The sequence below is a fragment of the Mustela erminea genome, chromosome 9 (genome assembly GCF_009829155.1).
Source record: "Mustela erminea isolate mMusErm1 chromosome 9, mMusErm1.Pri, whole genome shotgun sequence".
Classification (NCBI taxonomy): domain Eukaryota; kingdom Metazoa; phylum Chordata; class Mammalia; order Carnivora; family Mustelidae; genus Mustela; species Mustela erminea.
The window spans coordinates 14,689,955-14,707,280 of record NC_045622.1 but is presented as its reverse complement, the minus strand read 5'-3'; the positions used below and the strand labels follow the sequence as shown (position 1 = coordinate 14,707,280).

General features: G+C 56.6%; 2 protein-coding genes across 24 annotated transcripts in view; one reads left to right on the top strand and one right to left on the bottom strand.

The window, feature by feature from the left end:
* Positions 1-280: 280 nt before the first annotated feature.
* LOC116598080 (trehalase-like) lies at positions 281-17,283 on the top strand. 5 transcript variants are annotated; one of them, XM_032356324.1, is made up of 17 exons: positions 328-392; positions 5,752-5,806; positions 10,652-10,752; positions 10,884-11,028; positions 11,109-11,196; positions 11,986-12,086; positions 12,236-12,328; positions 12,448-12,564; positions 12,655-12,777; positions 12,987-13,036; positions 13,134-13,328; positions 13,882-14,099; positions 14,367-14,478; positions 14,857-14,969; positions 15,240-15,293; positions 15,537-15,727; positions 17,138-17,283. In XM_032356324.1, the coding sequence occupies exons 2-16, from the start codon at positions 5,754-5,756 to the stop codon at positions 15,687-15,689; spliced, it is 1,716 nt and encodes a 571-aa protein (XP_032212215.1). In that variant the 5' UTR covers positions 328-392; positions 5,752-5,753; the 3' UTR covers positions 15,690-15,727; positions 17,138-17,283. The 5 variants fall into 5 exon arrangements, 4 of the variants coding, with proteins under 4 accessions (XP_032212214.1, XP_032212215.1, XP_032212217.1 ...); XM_032356323.1 differs by lacking the exon at positions 5,752-5,806 and having other exon boundaries at positions 284-392; XM_032356326.1 differs by lacking the exons at positions 328-392; positions 5,752-5,806 and adding an exon at positions 9,517-9,566.
* The window catches only part of PHLDB1 (pleckstrin homology like domain family B member 1), a 45,303-nt gene continuing 43,908 nt past the window's right edge, over positions 15,932-17,326 (bottom strand). For all 19 annotated transcript variants that reach the window (XM_032356302.1, XM_032356309.1, XM_032356313.1 and 16 more), the window contains one exon: positions 15,932-17,303. In XM_032356302.1, the coding sequence (XP_032212193.1) occupies positions 17,163-17,303 (141 nt within the window). In that variant the 3' untranslated portion in view covers positions 15,932-17,162. The remainder of the gene's footprint in view (positions 17,304-17,326) is intronic.

The following is a 17,326-nucleotide window of genomic DNA, read 5'->3' as shown; positions in this document are numbered from 1 at the left end:
GTGTCCCTGACACTCCTGTGACCGCGGCCCCCGCTGCCACCCCACCACATCACTCTGAGGAAAGGGCCTGTGCTGGTGGCCCCTGTGGAGACTAAAAGAGGAGAACAAGGACAAGGTGGGGGCAGGGGTTGGCCTCTGTGAGCTGAGCGCAGAAGCAGGGAGCTTCAGTGCACAGACCTGGCATCCAGCCCCTCGGGCCACCACACCCCACATATGGACTTTGGCTTCCCCTGGTAAGTGGGTGAGTCAGGCTGCGCCTCAGTGCATAAGAGGTACCAGAGCTACTCCTGGGCCACGGCCACAGCCACCATGCAGGGGAGGACCCAGGAGCTGTGTCTGCTGCTTCTGTTGGGGTTGGGGTCCCAGGGCACCCTGCCCCCACCCTGTGACAGGTAGGAGTGGGGAAGGCGGCTGGGGCTGGGGCAGGAAGGCCAGGGTCCGGAGGTTGGGGTCAGATCTCAGGTGCTGGGGTGTCATCCCTGGGGAGGGAAGTGGAGGGAAGAAATTAGCTTTCGGGGTGGGGGGGCGGGCAGGCTCTGTGCCAGACACCGCTGGACCTCCAGTGCTGGAGAAGGGGGGGGCTGCCTCCTGATGCAGCCCTCAGGCTCTCTGCTCACCAGGGCTTTCCTCAGGTGGTTCTGGGAAACTTTCTGCCAGTTCTCCGGTTTTCCAGTTTCCCCAGCCAGGAGGTGAGAAGCAGTGTCCGGGCCCGAAAGCCCTCCTTAGTTTAACCTCTGACCTCGGTGACCAAGAGCCAAGTCAGACCTCTTTCCAGAGCCATTGTTCCCATCCCCAAATAAGACAGATGCGTGAGCCTGTCCTGCTTCCCAGGCTCACAGGACGTCATCCATTTCTCATCTAAATGGGTTTCTACAGCGCTCGCTGTGTCTCTTGGCCTGCAGCAACAAGCAAGAGAAACAAGGTCCCTGTCTTTGGGGACCTTATGTGATTAGCAAGGACAGTACTGACGGAAGCACAGCCAGAAGTCAGAAGCAGTGGGGGAGCCGCTCGGGGTGAGCAGAGGGGGTGTCTGAGGGGATGGAGAGGAACGGGGTCTGAGGAGAAGACGTTTGAGCAGAACCGTGGAAGGAACCATCATCTCTGTGTGGATCTGGAAGACTGTCCAGCAAGGAGTCAGGGAAATGGCCGTGCAAAGGCTCTGAGGTCATGATTCAAGGAAGAAGGCCTCTGTGGCTGGGACAGAGGTGGGAACAGGCCACGGGAGAGAGGAGGCAGGGCTCGGGTGCCAGTGGTAGGACCAGACAGGTAACAAGTCGTTCAGGATGGGGTATATTTTGCAAAGGGAGTTGATAGGACTCGCTGATGAAGGGGTATAAAGGGAAAGGGATTACTCGGGATGATTCATAGATTTTTTTTTTTTTAAGATTTTATTTATTTATTTGACAGAGTGAGCTCACAAGTAGGCAGAGAGGCAGGCAGAGAGAGAGGAAGAGAAGCAGGCTCCCTGGTGAGCAGAGAGCCCGATGCAGGACTCGATCCCAGAACCCTGAGATCATGACCCGAGCTGAAGGTAGCGGCTTAACCCGCTGAGCCACCCAGGCGCCCCGATTCATAGATTTTATTCTGAGAAATTGTAATAAGGATTTCAGAGAGGCTGTGTGATCAAGAGTTTTGTCAAGCATGAGGTCAGTTGCTGACAGTAAGGAAAGGCTGCTGTGTCAGAGGTAAGACCACCTGCGGGGCTGGTGATTTGCTACTCACCAAATAGTTATTCCAGTGAAGGGTTACAGATTAAAATCAAGACAGGTAGAATGCACATAGGGCAGAGTCCAAGAGAGAAGAAACAAAAACTCTAGCTGTCCTCTTCCAGTGGATTTGTATGAATAGCACCTAACTTTCCCAGCAACCCGTGTGACATCATGCACAAGGGGTCACCCGGGCCTCACGTGCAGGGTTGTCACCTTGGGCCTGTGACTAGGGCGGGGAGTATCTGCGCGTCCGATCTTACTAAGTCTCCAGGTTTCTAAGTCTAAGTGATATTGGGTGGCCCTCGGTCCTTCTGTGAGTCGGCGCATTACTGAACCTGACGGGTTTGGGGGAACCTCCCAGTCTGTAGCCAGTTGGCCCAAAGTGGGTGTAGCTTGGGGCCCCCCAAACTGGCCCCTGCTAGCTCTAGGACCGAGGGCCGTCTTGCGGGGGACTGGGCCGTGGCCTGAGCTCATCGGTTAGTACCGAGTTTGGATTGTAGTACTGCGGCGGATGTCAGAAAATGTGTGATTTTCTGGGAAGACCTTGCCTGGTTGGGACATGTGGCTCGGGGAAAGCGAGATGGAAGGACGGATAAGCACCCCTTGGTGCCTGCTTGGCTGAAGGGTCACCCTTGTTTTGGAGTGGCAGCTGTGTTGTGGTCGGTTCCTGGAGGTGAAAGTTATCGATGGAATTTGGAGATGATGGGTCCATCTCCCAGAGTGTTGGCTCCCTGGATGCCTAAGAAAATGCAGAATAATAAGAAAAAAATCTAAAAATGCAACCCCTGGGTCATTATTATCCTATAATAGCAAACATGGAAGTGAGAGATGGGCCATGCCTACGTTTTAGCCAGTCCAAACCTCAGCCTCTCTTCTCGGGGCCCCTGGCTAAGGAACCCATTTCTAGCTGGCCTGAGGTATGTCCATTAACCTTAGAGCCATTTCCAAAAGAAATAAAAAATTATTCTAAAACAACAAATAATGAAGCAGGCTAGACCAATTTCCAAGAGAATAGGATAGGCGAAGGGAGCCAATGGACTCATCCCAGCAGGGTAGAATCTTTAAATAGTTATTGAGAAATAGGGTCAAAATGTGTGAATGCAGCCCTTCTTAGAAATTGAATGGACCACTGGGAGCTCCTGTAGGCCCCCCCAAATGCAAGGGACCAAAATCTGTTTTATTCACCCTACTTTGGAGGAATTAGGGAAAAACTTTGCAAGGCAAAGATGGTAGTGAGAAACCTGACCTCCCATGACTTGAGGCAGAGGTCCCACAATTTAATCAAGATAAAGATTGGCAGGGCACGGGCACCTGGGTGGCTCATGGGTTAAGCTGCTGCCTTCGGCTCAGGTCCTGGGATGGAGTCCCACATCGGGCTCTCTGCTCAGCGGGGAGCCTGCTTCCTCCTCTCTCTCTCTGCCTGCCTCTCTGCCTACTTGTGATCTCCGTCTGTCAAATAAATAAATAGAATCTTTAAAACAAAAGGGGGGGGGGTTGATGAAAAGCTTAGAGTCCCTTAGCTCCGTCCCTGCCAGGGGCTCAAAACGTTACGCATATGAGTGGCAAAATGGTCAGAGGATGGAGAAGATTCTTGACTCTGTGCTGTGGGGTCCCATGCACCGTGGTAGCAGATGTGTGGTTAAAGCCCTGAAACAGGCAACCGTTGGGTTGGGAGGACAGAGAGTGCAAGAGCTGGTGGGTTTTAGGTGCATGTTTGGATGGAGATTGGATTATTTAGACTTGATATCAAGGGGTTTCTCCTTCTCCTGAATGCCTCTCAGACGTGGCTGTCATATCTGGCCAGGGAACACTTACCCTTCCTAGTGTTGTAAAACCCAAACCTGTCTGCAAAGCCATGGTTAGGAACACCAGGGTCAAAGGGGCTGAGATGAAAGCTGCTTTGGTGTTTGAACACTTTTCTTGTGAAGTGATTGCTTTTACTTTGCCTGAGTGTGTTACAGGGGTGGACGTTGTATCCAAGCGAGGAGTGTTTCTAGTCTCTAGTGATATACCTCAAAAGGCCTGTGAATTTGCCCATCATACCCTCGCTTCTTGTGTTAATTGGACTTTCCAAATGGGCACCAGTAAAATTGCTTGAGGTCACACAGATCACACCCTTCTGTGGAGCGTAGAGGGCGGCTTACAGCAGAGGCCTCGAGGCCCCTCCCAGCACTCCTGCCAGACTTTGGACTAGAAAAATGTCCATTTGAGAGGCAATTACTAGCTTGTTATCAGACATTGAGACTGCCCCTCTCTGAAGGACATAAGAATATCTCTTTTTTTAAAAGTTTTTATTTATTTATTGGCACGAGCCCCTGGGGTGGGAGGTGCACAGGGAAAAGGAGAAGCAGGCTCTGTGCTGAGCAGGGAGTCGGACTCGGGGCTCAGTCCCAGGACCCTGAGATCAGGACTAGAGCCAAAGTCCCAGGTTTAACCGACTGAGCCACCCAGGTGCCCCAAGACCTAAGATAATCTTAAAACCTGAAGCACCCACAGTATCTTGGGTGATGTTGGAGAACTGAGCTAAGAGGGAGGGCAGGGCCCGGAAGAGTTCTGTAACTCAATGGAAAGGGTTTATCCAGTAGCGTGTTGCTGGGAGAATGTAGAGTTAATTCCATGACCTGGATGTGAGAGCAGGAGGCTCTGTTCCCTAGAAAAGGTGCTTGGTTCATGGATGGCCGTTCCAAGGTGAACAGATAGCACAGGAGGGTTGCCTCTATGGCCGGGAGTGAGAATACCAGGGCACCTGGGGTGGCTCAGTCAGTTAAGCATCTGACTCTTGATTTCAGCCCAGGTCATGATCTCAGGGTTGTGAGATGGAGCTCACGTCAGACTGAGCATGGAGTCTGCAGGTTCCTCTGTTCCTCCCTCTACTCCTCCCTCTGCTCATGCTCTCTCACTCTCAAATCAATAAATAAAATCTAAAAAACCAAAAAACAAATCAGCTCAGTGGGCTGAACTGCATAGTATTTGCCACTGTGTTTGGGTTTAATCCACTCTTAGTGGCCACCATCCTGGTCAGGCAGAAGGGCGATGGGAAAGTGGTTTATAGAAACATCACCCATGTGTGGTACAGTCCTGTGGAAGTCACTGGGAATCGGAGAAGTTCATTAAAGGAGAAGACTTTTTCGTTTTTTGTTTGTTTTTAAAGATTTTATTTATTTATTAGACAGGGAGAGAGAGCACAAGTAGAGCGGCAGGTAAAGGGAGAAGCAGGCTCCCCACTGAGCAGGGAGCCCGATGCGGGGCTCGATCCCAGGACCCTGGGATCATGACCCAAGCCGAAGGTAGCTCCCAACTGAGCCATGCAGGCACCCCAGGTAGAACACGTTTGATACCCATCAGAGGAACCCCTGTCCTTGATTGAAAAGTGATTAGAGCCAGCAAGTGGGTATCCCAGTGTGTTCATGCGAGGCAGCCACGTGGGGTCGTGAACCGATGGGATGTTGGGAGGTCGCAGCCGTGCAGAGGTGGGCCAGATCTAGATGCACCAGCTGAGGCGCAAAATGCCAGTAAGAGCTGTTGTGTCAACAAAAGAGATGGGCTACAGGGCAGGTTGCCTGGGGGAGAGGACACGCGTGGAGTTGGCCGGTGAGACCCCGGCGGGAGCAAGTAGTCTGACCTCGGTGTCACCATGAATGCTCAGTATACTGTCAGAAGACCAGACCAGGAGATGTTGCACCTGTCTGGACCCCTGGGCTGTATCTTGTCACACCAGGGAGCACACTCCCCCTCCCAGCCGTAGTTCCATAGGGAGCTGGAACTGGACCATAACAACAGTGGCTGCCTGAAAGGGCAGGTGCGAACGTGAAGGGCCGGCTGACACAGCTTCCCAAGTGTGTGCTCACACTCAGGTGTGAGGGGCTCCAGGCATAGATGGCTCCGCCTCTATGGGGGCGGGGCGATCGAGGCAGGGGAGGGGATGGAGGGGAGGCTGGTAGGACCATGTGGCTCTTCCCATGTGGGAGGAAGACCACGGTAGACCGCACTGTTTTCTTTCTCCCCCAAATTGCTTCAGCCTTCTTTTCTCTACCCGATGCAGAGATGCTGGGCCCGAGGCAGCAGCCACACGTGGCCGAAGCAGGGATGGTTCCTAGGTAAGAAAGCGGAGCTCTACCCTTCACCTGCTAGGTCTAAAGCCCTAGGAGCCTGATGCGGCGCATCGTGCCCTCGCCCCATTTGGCCAGATGCAGGGGGTCACTGAAAAGGGCTGTCTTCAGGCCTCAGGAAGGCCCAGGGGTAGGACGGCCCGCTCGAAGTGAACCCACGTGGCCCCAGTCCCCGTGAGCTGGAGGGGACCGCGGGGAGGCACTCGCTAGACTAGCGTCGCTGCTGCAGTCTGGCCCAAGCTGGAACAGCTCGGATAAAAATGGGGAGAAGGAGAAACAGCAGCTGAAGGTAAAGAATTGAACGCACGGCTGACGGTCATGTGGCGCTCTGAAGGAGGCCCAGAGCTGGAAGGGAGGCCACCTCTCCGTTTTGTGTACCCGAAGGGGTGACTGTATGTGCTGCCGAGACCTCTCCGGCTCTGGAGCCTGACAAGCAGATGGAAGCCAACAAGCCTGAGTGGCCTCGTCTGGAGAGGTTCTGGCCAGATGAGGCTGGACTACACTAATGGGGACTGTGTGAGACTCCAGGAATTCTGACTCTCCTGTTCCACCTTATGTCTGCCGTAGTGTGAGATGGGGACACACCACATTGTCGGTTAGAGAATGATTTTGTAAAAGATTTTATTTATCTGTCAGAGTGCGCACGCGCAAAAGCGGGGCGGGGAGGACAGCCAGAGGGAGAAGTGGGCTCCCCGCTGAGCAAGGAGTCCACGCAGGACTCGATCCCAGGACCCGGGCGTCATGACCTGAGTCAAAATCCAGAGTCAGACACTCACAAGACTGAGCCACCAAGGTGCCCCCGGTTTGTGTCTCTCTGAGAGGCTTACAGAGCTGCCTAGCGCAGAAGTTAGCTAAACCCAGCCCTTCCTCGGGCCAGTCATTTCCCGTTGGTCTGACATTCTGAGGAGGCTTTCGCTCTGTCTCTGAACCTATGCAGGCATCAGTTTCCGTTCGCCACATGCCTTCTTTACACAGGCTGGTGGAATCATACCTGTAATAGCAGTGTTAGACCGTATGGTGGTGCGGTCATAGTGCAGTGGGGTCCATTACAGAATGGACTGGAAGAGTTCCAGAGCTTCCTCTGCGCCTTCTTCGGGGACTCGGTCTTTGCCCTTAGACCAAATATTGTTACAGACGGGCATCATTACAGGTGGCTATGACTTTATTACTTATTACAACCACCTCCTCCCTAGCGGAGGACTCGGTGGTCTTCAGAATAGTTCTGGTGCCTGCGAATTGTACAACAGGGCATATCTTCTTCAGATCTGTTCCTGGAGCAAGGGAAGTCGTAGCACATTAGGCTCAAGTACACGTGTCCACAGAACTCGGTGGGCAGGTCTAGAAGATTCCCACAGCCTTGGCTCTTGAGTCTCAGTCGCTAGTGTGGCCTTCCATACTAGTGACTGTGGCTACTTCGGCTTCAGTCCATATTAGAACAGTCAGGAGGCTCTGTTGGCTGATGGTGCAGGCCCCTCCCAGTGCTGGACCCTGGCATTGCTCAGCCTTACCTGTTGCCTTGGTCTGACCCGTTTCACTAAAGCCTCATCATCCATCAGCCTGACTCCCAGCCTTTGCCTCTTCTTGGAAGAAAACTCCTTCTAGTCTGCTGATTCTAGCTAGTCTTTTTTTTCTCTGAATGCCTCTCCTCATTAAAATCAAATTCGGTTTGTTCCACAATGGGGTCCCATCTCCCGCAAAGTCCCCCCCCTTTGTTTGAGGGAGAATGCGAGCACGTGGGAGAGAGGCAGAGGCAGAGGGAGAGAGACTTTTAAGCAGGCTCCATGCTCAGTGCTGAGCCCAACATGGGGCTCGATCCCACGACCCTGAGATCGTGACTTGAGCTGAAACCAAGCCGGATACTTACCTGCCTGTGCCACCACGCAGCCCTTGTGTGGCTCATGGTCCAGTGCTGTTTAATCTACCATGTATGTTGTTGCCATTAGGTGCTAAAAGCCCGAGTGCCTCTGGGAGACAGGTTTGGTATCCAGAAATGGCGGGTGCCCCCTACTAGGCTGAGATAAGTGGTAGTCACGCCCGGATCCCGTTTACTGTGAGAACGCCATGAGGCCTCCCACGGCCTTCCTCATCTTATGGTGGGGTTATTCCCCACGGGGATCTGAACAGACTATATGTTGCCTACTGCTTTCATCCCACGAGAACCCCATTGCTTCTGTGCTGTGGACTAGCCTTCTGTTCTCAGCACTGCACATGCTGCTCTGTTCTGTCCGCTAAAATCGGGGGATGTTGTTTTTAAACGAGGCTCCACATCCCCAGTGTGGAGCCCAACTTGGGGCTTGAACTCACGACCCTGAGATCAAGACCTGAGCTGAGATCAAGAGTGAGACGCTTGGGGCGCCTGGGTGGCTCGGTCGTGCGGTCATGACATCGAGCCCCGCCTCAGGCTCCGCGCTCAGCATGGAGTCTGCTTGAGATCCTCTCTCTCTCCCTCTGCCCCCTCTCCCTGTGCTTGCACTCATGCTCTCTCTCCAAAAAAAATTAAAAAATGTCGGGTGCTCACCTGGCCAAGCCCTCCAGGCACCCCAAAATCAGGGGCCTTTCTAAGTATTTGATTTTCAAGGTTTATAGTTCTAGGGCAATGAATCTGCCAAGAGTTGTAGACCACCCAGTCCAAAGACCCAGTGGGGAATAGTTCCGGGAAATTCCTTCCCAAATGACATCTAAAAACTGGAAGTCGAAAGACACTGGCCCATCACTAGGGTTGGCTGCAGGCATCAGCCGGTAGCCCAGCTCAGCGTCCTGTCCCGAGACCACAGCGTCTCCCAGAGCCGCTCCAGCTCTGTCTGCAGGCTTCCACTCCGCGCTGGCAGGTTCCAGAGGCAGGCTGGGCGTGGCAGGCACAGGGCCCCACCGTTTCAGGCAACCCATACGACTGTGCCGAGGACCGAGGACGGCGGTAACCTCTCACTCTGTCCGGGCACTCGTGGTGCGCCAGATCTCCCATTTTCCTTAAATACTCTCCTATTCCTCTCTCTGCCCTCAGCTGCCATTTCTGTCTCCATGTGGCACTGCTCTTCACTCCCCACCCCTGCTGTGGGAGGGACGTCAGGTTCGGGCACTGTTATCGTCCAGGTCGCCGCCAGCATGTCCAGTTCTGCAAGGGCCATAGAGGATAGGATTACACGGTCCGGAATGAGGGGGGTATTCCTGCCACTGGGCAGCATAGCCGCACTTACTGGAAGCCCCCACTTAGCCACGTGGGCCGTGGGCACACCCTGCCCCATCAGGCCCTTGGCGACTGTGGCATCAGGATTGGAAAAGAGAGCTACAGTCTCTCACTAAAGGAGCATTCATGCTTCTGACACCACAGCGGCAGGTCCAGTCCTCGTAGGACGATGTGGGAAAAAATTGAGCCTCTCCTCATGTTCCCCAGAAAAGCGGATGAATCTAGCCAGCGGGTATTTATATATAAATACCCACCCCGTATTGAGTGTGTGCACACACTTGTGACACTGTGTAAGCACGCCCCTCATGCTTTTCTCTCTGCCCATTTTACACCACAGAAGTGTCAGGTGCTTGTTGCGGGTCTGTATCGAGCCAGCGCTCAGAGGGTGACACAGAGCATGTTGTGTCCATTTGACACGTCTCTTGGCCCATTTTGGGAACCACGGGCTGACCCAGTTGGCACAGGTTCTTCTGTTCCAATATAGTATTTAAAGCGTATTCATCTACAGTCAGGAATGCAAAGCTGCCTTATGGACCCCTTGAGTTTCCGGAGTGACTTCCTGAGGTTCGTGCCCCATGCGAGCACCCCCTTTCCTAGCCCAGATTTTCCCTGCCCCTGAGTCCATAAACACCCCAACTTGGGCACCTGGGTGTCTCAGTCAGTTAAGTGTCCAACTCTTGATTTCAGCTCCGGTCATGATCTCAGGGTCGTGAGTTCAAGCCCCATGTTGGGCTCTGTGCTGGGCACAGAGCCTACTTAAAACCAGTGTGGGAGCTTCTCACATTCAGTGTCCATCACTGCAAGGGAAAGAGCATGCAGTTTAGCCCACTGAGCTGGTCTTTTCTTCCATTGTTCAAAGATTCCCGTTGAGATACAGTCTGTGTGCCTTGGCACTGCTGTCGGTGGCCAAGCCGCTCTGTCATTCGTGGAGAGCCGCTGTAGGGCTCTCTCGTGGCTCTAGGGGTGCTTCCCTCTGCCCTGTGGGAACAGACCCCCTGCCTGTGTGATCCCCGTGTAGCTGTTCCCGGGTAAACCCTTTCTGTGTATGAAGGAACTCTTCGGGGGCACCGCCTTCTTCATCAGGGACAGCACCCAGGACCCGGTAGGGACTCTGGTTGCAGGAATATTTGCCGTGCTCCAGGCACAGAGGTGGTTCCTATAAACACCCAGTAGCAAGCTAGTCACTGCCTTCTGAATGATGTGCATCACGCGGGGCACGGAGTCTGTGGATTTCCCGCCGGAGGTCTCAGCAGCTGCCACTGGGTGTAACCTGTAACCTACAGGCTTTTGCCTTAAGCCCTAGGGTCGGTTTCCCCCAAGGCCACTGTGCAGAGTCGGTCCCACCCCTTCTGGCGTGTCTCTGATTCAAGTGGTCCTTTCCTTTTGTTCACTGGGTGTCCACTGTGCCAAATTACCAACCAGGGTGGCCTTGGGCCCTTGTTTAGGTCGTCTACTGCAGAGGGCCCTCCTCATTCTCGCAGCGGGGTGTGTCCCCACCCCCCACACGCCCCTGCCACGCATGGGCACGCACACATTCCCTGGACACACTCACATGTAGCCCCAGGCCAGGGAATGTGCCCAGACTCGAGCCTTTCTTCCCCCCATAATGGTGGTGACCTGACCTGCCCGCCTCCCAACACTGTCCACAGCCAGATTTACTGCCATGGGGAGCTCTTGCACCAAGTGCAGATGGCCAGACTCTACCAGGATGACAAGCAGTTTGTGGACATGCCACTGTCCTCAGCTCCAGGTAAGGCACCAGGGGACCCCACCCCCTGAAGCTTTTGCACCAAAGATGACAGCAAGACAAGGCAGAGAAGAGCTTCTATCAGGGCGGGGCTCCTTGGGTCCACCTAACCCCTTCTTGCCGGTGGACCCCAGACCAGGTTCTGCAGGACTTCCGTGAGCTGGCGGCTGCCCACAAGCACCACATTCCCCCACAGCAGCTGCAGGCATTCATCCAAGAGCACTTCCAGGCCGCGGGGCAGGAGCTGCTGTCCTGGACTCCCAAGGACTGGAAGGAGAGGTACTACCTGGACGGGAAACAGGAGGCGGCCTTCGGGAAGGCCTGCCTCCCTGAACCCCGCGGGGTCCGTGTTCTTCCAGCCCCCGGTTGCTGCAGAAGATCTCGGACCCCAAGCTGAGAGCCTGGGCAGGGCAGCTCCACCAGCTCTGGAAGAAACTGGGAAAGAAGGTATCCACGTCCTGGATCTCAGCCACGGGGATAGAGCTGGGAGAAGGGGAGACGAGCTTGGGGCCCCCATTGCCCTTAGATCGCAGACTGGGATTCATTTCCTGAGAAGACAGACCCCCACCCACTGGGTCCATGAATGCTGCTCTCTAGAAAGAATTTCTGGAGGGAGAGAAGGGAACATCTATTTCTACCTTCTTACCTCCCCCTTGAAGCCCTCACCATCCTACCCACCCCCCCCCACCCCTCACCACCCTGCCACCCCAACTGCTGCTGATGCAAAACTAACCTCACCTGCCACCTCCAGGCCACCCACCTAGGCTCTCTCTTCCAGAGCTAGTCAGGTCAGGATTCTGCTCAGGAAGAGTTGCCACTGCTGCTAGTGGGCTGTGGTCAGTACAATCTGTTAGACACTTTCTCTCCTCTGAGGCTCAGAGAGGGCAGTGCTTTGCTCAAGGCTGCACAGCACCTGTCCTCCCAGAGGATGGGAGCCCTGGGCCTCTGGGGCTGGCGTGGCAGCGGGGGATGGGGGAAGGGGAGTGGAGGAAACAGTCCCTCCACCTGGTCCTAATACTGGCCGCTGCTTGCTGAGCCCCTGCCAAGGCCAGGCTGAGTTAGCAGGGACTCCAGAGGCCGGCATGTGGGGGCCAAACAGACCTGGCTCCCAGTGGCTCTGGCCTTGACCAAGGCCACATGGCTGACCAGCAGCAGAGCCCGAACTCATGCACCTGCTGCCAGGGCATCCACACCGAGGGGCCTGTGGGCTCCCTGTGCCCTCTCTTCCGACTACAGGTGAAGCCAGAGGTCCTCAGCCACCCAGAGAAGTTCTCTCTCATCTACTCGGCCCACCCCTTCATCGTGCCTGGCGGACGCTTCGTTGAATTCTACTACTGGTGAGCGGCCAGGGCTACAGGGCAGGAGTCGGGGAGCCCGGGGCCGGCGGGCTGTCCTGAGCTGAGGGGGCCACCCTGACTGGCCCGGTGTGCAGGGCGGGAGAGGGGGTTGTGTAGGGGGTTGGTGCTCAAACTGTCCCTTTCCCCAGGGACTCCTACTGGGTGATGGAGGGGCTGCTCCTGTCTGAGATGCCCCAGACGGTGAAGGGCATGCTGCAGAACTTCCTGGACCTGGTGCGGCTGTAAGAGGGGCGGCCCCTCCAGGCTGGGGCGGGGAAGCACGGGCCTGGGGCTTGGCGCTGGACTGGCCTTGGCCTTGGCCGCTCGGCAGATGCACCTCAGCAGGTGTCCTTCTTGGCAGCTATGGACACGTCCCCAACGGGGCCCGCGTGTACTACCTGCAGCGGAGCCAGCCTCCCCTCCTGACTCTCATGATGGACCGCTACGTGACCCACACCAACGACACCGCCTTCCTCAGGTGGGTCCCCAGTCTCCCTGCTGCCCCGCAGACCCTCCTACCTGGGCCCTCCCGGGGCGGGACTGAGGGGTGTGCCTGGCTCCACCCCAGGGACAACATAGAGACCCTAGCCTTGGAACTGGACTTCTGGATGGAGAACAGGACCATCTCTGTGAGCTCGGGGGGCCAGAGCTACATCCTGAACCACTATGCTGTGCCTTACGGGGGCCCTAGGTAAGGAGCCGCTGCCAGCCTCTCGGTCTCTAGTTCCTCACTGCGGTCTGAGGGCCATGAGAGCCCCGCAGCTTGGATGCTGAGACTGAAATCCCTGAGCAATCCAGGGCCCCCCAAGGGGAATTGAGGGGCAGCTGAAGCAGCATGGCTCAGCCTCCAGCTTGGCCTTGGAGCCTCCCAGTGCCAGGATGCCCACTTTCCTCTTCCAGACCAGAGGCCTACAGCAAGGACTTTGAGCTGGCCAACACATTGCCAGAAGGTAAGCCGTGACAAGCGCAGGAACCGGGGTGGGGCAGGGAGTCTGGTGTTGGGTTTCAGGTCTTGGTCTCTCATTCCCTGCCACATCGTCCTCACAGAGGACCGGGTGGCTCTGTGGGCTGAGCTCAAGGCCGGGGCTGAGTCTGGCTGGGACTTCTCTTCACGGTGGCTCGTCGGAGGCCCAAACTCTACATTGCTCAGCAGCATCCGGACCAGCAAATTCGTGCCTGTTGACCTCAATGCCTTCCTGTGCCAGGCAGAGGCGCTGATGAGCAACTTCTATACCAGGCTGGGTGAGCAGCCCCGTTGCGGGGGGGTGGGGATGGAGCTCACCCAGCTGGGGTCCTACCTCAGCCTTGGCTGTGGAGCTGGAAGTAGGACCCTGACTGAAGGGCCTCCTGGCTGGCTCCGGACCTCACCTCTAGGGCAAGAGTACAAATGGGACCCCTTCTCCACACCCCCTCCCTTTCTTACTGGGAGGGACTACGAGGGTCTGTGAGAGGACACCTGAGTCCACGCTTTCAAACTCCCTCCATTCTCTTTTCCCAAAAAACTGTCCTCGGATCTCTCGGAGCTAGGGAAATGCACATGGCCGGTGCCCTCCTAGGATGGCCCCAGGAGCAGGCAGGTGTGGGTCTAGAAAGTCCTACAGGGCCATAGCTCAGGAAATCTTCGCTCCTAGAGGCCCGAAATGTGGGCTCCAGGTCTGCACGACCCCTTAGTGTCAGGACTTCTAGCCCTCAGGGAGGACAAAAGGGGGAGGCCAAATTTGGCCTCTTTCTTGAAAGCATGGGACCCAAGGTCAGGGCCTCCCGGTAGCTCAGCCTAAAGAGAGTTTCACCCCAGGGAATGACATCCAAGCCACAAAGTACAGAAATCTGCAGCAACAGCGCTTGGCTGCCATGAGAGCCATCCTGTGGGATGAAGAGAAAGGGGCCTGGTTTGACTATGACCTTGAGAATGGAAAGAAGAACCTAGAGTTTTACCCATCCAACCTCACTCCTCTCTGGTCTGGCTGTTTCTCTGACCCGGACGCCGTGGACAAGGCTCTGAAGTATCTGGAGGTGAGGGGGCAGCAGGGCGGGCAGGTTACTGGGGGCAGCACTGCCTGCTCTCTCCCTGCTTCTGTGCCAGGGACCTCTGGCAAGTGGCAGCCAACCCCCTCCTCCACTCAAGTCTGAGCCTGCGGGTCCTGTTGATGCCACCAGGGGGCAGCCCTGAGCAAGAAGAGAAAACCCAGGGAGGGGGACACCTGTCTTGAGGAGGGCCCAGCCTCTTGGCTCCTCATCAAGCCCCCACCCACAGTCCTGAAAATGTCTGAAACCTCCTAGGACAGCCAGATCTTGACCTACCAGTACGGGATCCCGACCTCTCTCCAGAAGACAGGCCAGCAGTGGGACTTCCCCAATGCCTGGGCGCCCTTGCAGGACCTGGTCATCAGAGGTAGGGAGTAGGGAGGCAGGGATGGGGCATATCCCAGGACCTTCCCCCGCTTGCATCTGGTCAGCCTGGAGGGTCAGCCTCCTGGTGTGGAGGAGGTGTGAACAAAGCAGGCGGGGTCTTTCTCTGGCTCTTCTGGTTTCTCTGCTCCCCACTCAGCAGACATGTGTCCACCCCCACCTGTCAGGGAACCAGCCCTCCTTTCTCCCTCCAAACCCAGGCCCTGGGGAAGGAGCACGTTGGCTTTTCACGCAGCTCATGATGAAGGTGTTAAGGCCCAGGCCTCTTTCCCTCCTTGAGGAGAGTAAGGCTCAGGCCTCTGCTCCCCCTGAGATGGGGACTCTGGAGATTCAGGGTCCTGCCTGGGCGGGGGGCATCTAGGTCTGGCCAAGTCTCCTTCACCTCGGGCCCAGGAAGTGGCTTTCCAGCTGGCTCAGAATTGGATCCGAACCAACTCTGAGGTCTACTCCCAAAAATCAGCCATGTTTGAGAAGGTGAGCCGCTCCTGAGGCCAGAGCCTCCTGGGCTCTTCCCCATGGTGGGCTGGAGGGGGGGCGGGGCTGGTGCAGGGATGAGTGCCAGACTTTGCCAAGCGCAGGGACAGCGGTGACGCCCGGTGGCCATTCTTGGGCACTGCAGGGGGTCAGAGCTGCAGGCCAGAGCAGCCTCTCCCAAAGGGGCCCTCATCTCTTGCTCCCTGGAGGGCTGAAGTAGGGAGCCTGGGGTAGTGCCCCCCCACCCAGAACCTTTGCTTTTGTTCCCAGTATGACATCAGCAACGGTGGGCAGCCAGGTGGAGGAGGGGAGTATGAAGTTCAGGTGAGTGGGCCCACACCCTACTGGGAACGACAAGGCTGTGTTGTCCCCACACCTGGCCATGACCTTCCCTGCCTGGGCCTGTGTTTCCTCCCATGGATGCGGGTCCACGGGAGGCTGACTGGAGCCCCTCGGCAGCCCTGGGGCTAGGCAGTTCTAGAGCCTTTGGGTGGAGATCTCATAGCCCCTAAAAGGCTGTGGGGCCTTCCCCAGAGATCTTGACCCACTGGTCCTGTCTCTCTCCAGGAGGGCTTTGGCTGGACCAATGGAGTGGTCCTGATGCTCCTGGACCGCTACGGTGACCGGCTGACCTCGGGGACCCAGACAGCTTTCCTGGAGCCCCACTGCCTCACAGCTGCCCTCCTGCTCAGCCTCCTGCCCAGCCTCCTGCCATGGTGATGGGCCTCCCTGCCCCGTCTGACTCATTAACCTTCTGTGTGAGTCCCTACCTTCTCTTGCTTCTTCTTCCCCCGCCCCCAGCCAGTCCTTGGAGTGGGGTCAGAGTAGGGACCTAGAAGTCATGGGTTGGGCCCTTGTGCCTCCTGGAACATCAATGAGGAGGAAATCCTGTTTTGTGGGGACACTTGGTCCTCCTCCCCTTGTATCCCACCCCCATCCCCCACACAGCCTGGCTCCCAAACACATAGTCCAAATGGTTTATTATTCTGTTGAGATGCTTACAAATACTGATCATCACCCAGCCCGGGGCCCAGCAGCGATGGCCCAGTGGTGGGCAGGGAGGTGGGCTTAGTGTTAAGGCGTGAAGGGCCAAGGCCAGATAGCTGGTGGCCTGGTCCTCTGCTCTCCATTTCTGTCACCCTTCCGAGGCTGAAGGGAGGGCAGCCAGACCGCAGGGTCCTCTCACTCTGCCGCCTCCTCTCTTGCTCAGGTTCCCCTTGGGGATGTCTGAGCAGCCCTCCAGCCCTATTAGGAACTCAGCCTGTGCAACCCATCTAGCCGCCTCTCCCATCTGCTTCCCTCCTCCTCCAGTCTCTGGATGTCCGAGCTTCGTCCCTTCTGGCTCTAAGCAAGGCACGAGTGGAAGGGAGAGGGCTGAACTGGGGGGCCGGCAGGCTGCGCACCGGGGCCCGGAGCCACATGCAGGGGACAGCCGGGGCGGGGGTTGGTCCCTCCCCCGCCCCAGCGTGAGATGCACAAGGTCCTGGGCTGGAGAGATGGCAGTACGTACCCTCAACCGTGGGCCCACGGTTGAAGCATGGGCAGAGCCACAGAGCCGGGGCCATGAGTATGTATAGAACCATGGCGACGAAGCAGTCACTATGGAGATCAGGGTTTGGGGTCTGCAAAAAGGGGCTGGGGTTGGGACCTCAAGGATGACACTTGAGGTCTCTGGCCCTTGAACAAATTAATAACAAAAATGCAGGAGAGCAGGGTAGAGCGGGGTTTGAGAAGTACACCGCCTGAGCTGTTACCCCACTCCAGATGTGGCTGTCCTCAGCCCCCAAGGCCCCTGCAAAGGGCAGGGGGGCGCGGAGGCAAGGAGGGATCTTTGGCAGATTCTGGTACCATAATTTGTCCTTTGCGAAAGAGAACTTAGGCTAGGGGAGCGCAGGTGCCAGGTCAAAGCTGGCCCCGCTCTGCCAGCTGCTCAGCCCTGGCAGCCCTGGGGCCGGACCATGAAGGGTTCTTGCCAGTTCTGAGTCCCCAGTAGCCTCCCCACTTATCTGCTGGCTGGTTCTTCAGGGGCCCTGAGCGCGGACATTCACAGGACCAGCTCCTTACAGAAAGGTACGAAGTCTTGTACAAGAGCCCTCCCAGGGCCTCTGGGAGCACTGCTGCGTGGCCTGGGCCCAGAGTGTGACTCTGTTCCCCCCGGGGCAGTGCAGCAGGCCCACGCCGGGACCAGTATGGTCAGTTCATGAACTGTGTGTAGCCCTCGGCTCCGGTGACGATGACATCCATCCAGATGCGCATGGCCTCCGCTGACGGTGCCACCATGTAGTAGAGCCGGTCGTGGGTCTTCACACAGAAGGTGAGGGCCGGGTTCGGGCTCTGCCCAGGGAGAGAGGAAGGTC